The sequence below is a fragment of the Habropoda laboriosa genome, unplaced genomic scaffold (assembly GCF_001263275.1).
Source record: "Habropoda laboriosa isolate 0110345459 unplaced genomic scaffold, ASM126327v1 scaffold1329, whole genome shotgun sequence".
Classification (NCBI taxonomy): Eukaryota; Metazoa; Arthropoda; class Insecta; order Hymenoptera; family Apidae; genus Habropoda; species Habropoda laboriosa.
In genome coordinates this window covers 671,679-675,167 of record NW_017101431.1, presented here as the reverse complement: position 1 = coordinate 675,167, position 3,489 = coordinate 671,679, and the positions used below count along the sequence as shown (strand labels likewise).

Here is a 3,489-nt window from a genome sequence, read left to right as displayed (position 1 = left end):
TGAAGTACTAATTTTTCACATAAACTTTTTTTTGTCAGGTAATTCTAATTTTAAAAAATTTATTCTCTTTAAGTATTTTAAAGTTTAAGAGAAGAATTCATGATTCATTATGCATATTTATCAATTTATTGTACTCAAGTTAAAATATTTAGTTAAATGTTGATTACTTAGTAAATGAAAGCCTTATCTATCATGCATGGGCAACCAGTATAAATAGACATTTATCTGTTGATTTAGTAGTTTAGGTAAGAATAAAAATTAAAAAGCACCATGTTTTTTAATTAAATATCGCTTGAAGCATAACAACTATAAAGCTATAAAGTAAAACACAGTTCTTTTAATGTTGGTTTAATAGTTATTCTAACTACCTATTCTTCTGCTTGTAAAGAAAAATTATTTCAGTCATTGTTATTTGTAAAGAATTGAAGAAAGAAAAAATCAAGATTCCACATTTAACTAAATAATTTGTATTTTGTAAATGCAAATTCATGTTTTTAATGTTTCAGGAAATTATAATAAAAATTATAACAAATTAATAAGTTGAAGTATTCCATATAAAGTTTCATTATATTGTAACAAAGAAAGAAACAATAAAACAAAAATAATATAATTCAGCTTGATGCTTGTTTATAAAGTACACAACGAATGATATTAAATGAAGTACAAATAACAGCATAAGCTTAATATTTTCATTATTATTGGATTGATACATATATGATTTATTTGTTACTGAATATATAATGCATATATTTTATTCCAAATATTAGCACAAACTTTTGATACCTATCACTGCATAAAATATGATCTGTTAATAGCAGTAAAATAATGCAAATTTGGTTTTGTAACAATAAAATTTATTATTTTTGGAGAAATTTATAATAATTTGAATTGTAGGTAATCATGGCTAATCGGGGTACAGCCCAGAGGCCAAATGGTTCAACACAAGGGAAGATTTGTCAGTTTAAACTGGTGCTACTTGGAGAATCTGCAGTGGGGAAATCAAGTCTTGTTTTGAGGTTTGTTAAAGGACAGTTCCATGAATATCAAGAAAGTACTATTGGAGGTAAGAGATTTTATTTTAATACTTTTATAAATGTTAATTACAATATTATTTGAAATAAAAAATAAAATGCTTTATAGTCTAATGTAAATTTTATTAAATAATATATAATAACCTTATATTATAATTATAGTAGTGTCAAATTCTTTTTAGCTGCATTTTTAACACAAACTGTGTGTTTGGATGATACAACTGTAAAGTTTGAGATTTGGGATACAGCAGGACAGGAACGTTATCACAGTCTTGCACCAATGTATTATCGTGGTGCACAAGCAGCCATTGTTGTATATGATATAACAAACCAGGTAAGTAAACATCAGTGATATTTAATATCTAAAGTAATTACAAATGTAACATTTTACACATGCTAAAAATTATATGCAATATTCAAGGTAAATAATTACCTAGGGAGATAATATTCAATTTTATGTACATTATGTAGCACATCTTTTTAAATTTTATACTTCTATGCACAGGGTTTTATATTTACAACAATAATAAATTGATTATTTTATTTTTTTATTTATTGTGAATTACTTTTTGTCTTGCAAATTTATTTTGAAAATGTAAATTCTTGGGTTACATAATTTCTTTTATAAAAACTACAGGACACATTTGTACGTGCCCAAACGTGGGTGAAGGAATTGCAACGACAAGCCAGTCCAACTATAGTTATAGCTTTAGCTGGAAATAAAGCAGATCTTTCAAATAAAAGAGTTGTAGAATTTGATGAAGCTCAAACATACGCAGATGAAAATGGCCTTCTTTTTATGGAAACTTCAGCCAAAACTGCAATGAATGTTAATGATATATTTTTGGCAATAGGTAGGATAATATATTATCATTCTTTTATCATAAAATATTTTAAAGTATACATTAATACTTGTTAAAGAAGTCTTTCAAACAAATTTAATGTAAATTTATATAGCATTCATATCAATTTAACCATAGTTGATATTTTATCCAAGTGATGTAGAGAGGACATCTGGATTTGAAATAGTAACTGTTATTATGTTACATGCATAACACTATACATACAACACAAAATATATACATATATAGATATATTAATTTTTAAAGTTTCTTCGAAAAGTTTTACTAATTTTTTATACACAGAATATTCAATTATAATATCTTATGTTACAGCTAAAAAACTTCCAAAGAATGAACAATCAGGAAGTGCAAGTACAAGTGGCCAAGGTCGTCGATTAGTTGAGACAGAAGGACAAAAAGCAGCAACTGGCAATTGTTGCAAGTGATTATCCAAATCTGTACGTGTCAAATACTATGTTGGTATATATTTTTATATTAGTTAAAGTTTATCATCTTTATGATGAACAATGGTGGAAGACAACACCTACCGAAAAGTCGCAAAGTAAACAATATATGCATTAGATATGAGTCCAACATTTGGTATAACAGTATACTATGTCTAAGTACATATTTTTATAATACTAAGATCTATAATGAATCGACACTAGAGGTCGTTCTGCAATGACAAATACATTGACATTAAATTAATGATTTACGTTCTGTGATTACTGTATGCAAAATTTTGTATTACTATCATGGAAATCTTGAGTAGATATTACTGTAGCATTCCCTTTGTTATGTTTAAGATTTCTATTGCATGTACTTCTGACTTATTTCAGTTTATTAATAGTTATTAAATCTAAAATTATGAAATAAGTAAATATAAAAATCTGAATTAATATTTCCTTTTTTCGATTCGTTATTGAATGTATAAAATAATATTGTAAAGAGTAAAGACTTTAGCAAATCGACATGTTACATAAAAAAATTGTTTTCATATACAAATTTATGGAATTTTTAAGATAAAATAAATAAGACACAGGTGTCATAAGTTCCATGTATAAGATTATCAAAAAGTAATACCTTTTTAATAATTGCAAAATTATTTATAATAATACTAAGATTACATAAAATGAAAGTCTTTTTTTTAATCTTATAGTTACGTAAACACTCTTATCTATTATATAATTGTTTTAGCACAATCTTAAAATAAATATTTATAAATTCCAAGCATCCTTTCCAGAATAAAAAATTATATAAGAATATTTCTGCATAATTATATCACATAAATGCTTGCATCAACTATTGCAGTGAATAATAACGCACGGTCTAAATGTTTTATTTTTCTTTCAATTGTATATCTTTGATGACTCTATGCTTTATTATTTATGATACCTGAATAAATTGTATGGTTATATTGGTTGAAAACAACGTATAATTAAAATTTTACATTATAAGAAAAGAATTTCGCCATTTTGTATTTTATATGCTGAATTCTACAAAATTATATTACAAAGTAGTGATATTTGTTATATGCTTAAATATATTATACACTATTCATATTTCATTTATTTCTCATAATTATTATTTGATTAATATGCGAATAACATACATTT

The 3,489-nt window shown here is 25.0% G+C and overlaps 1 protein-coding gene across 6 annotated transcripts in view; it reads left to right on the top strand.

Annotated features, from left to right (window-relative positions):
- LOC108578155 (ras-related protein Rab-5C) overlaps positions 1–3,489 on the top strand; it is a 6,774-nt gene that overhangs the window by 2,463 nt on the left and 822 nt on the right. For 5 of the 6 annotated variants that reach the window (XM_017941434.1, XM_017941432.1, XM_017941435.1 and 2 more), the window contains 4 exons: positions 895–1,063; positions 1,214–1,365; positions 1,669–1,885; positions 2,207–2,319. In XM_017941434.1, coding sequence (XP_017796923.1) covers positions 901–1,063; positions 1,214–1,365; positions 1,669–1,885; positions 2,207–2,319 — 645 coding nt within the window. In that variant the 5' untranslated portion in view covers positions 895–900. Of the gene's footprint in view, positions 1–894; positions 1,064–1,213; positions 1,366–1,668; positions 1,886–2,206; positions 2,332–3,489 lie in introns of those variants that run through there. The other variant, XM_017941433.1, reaches the window with a different exon arrangement.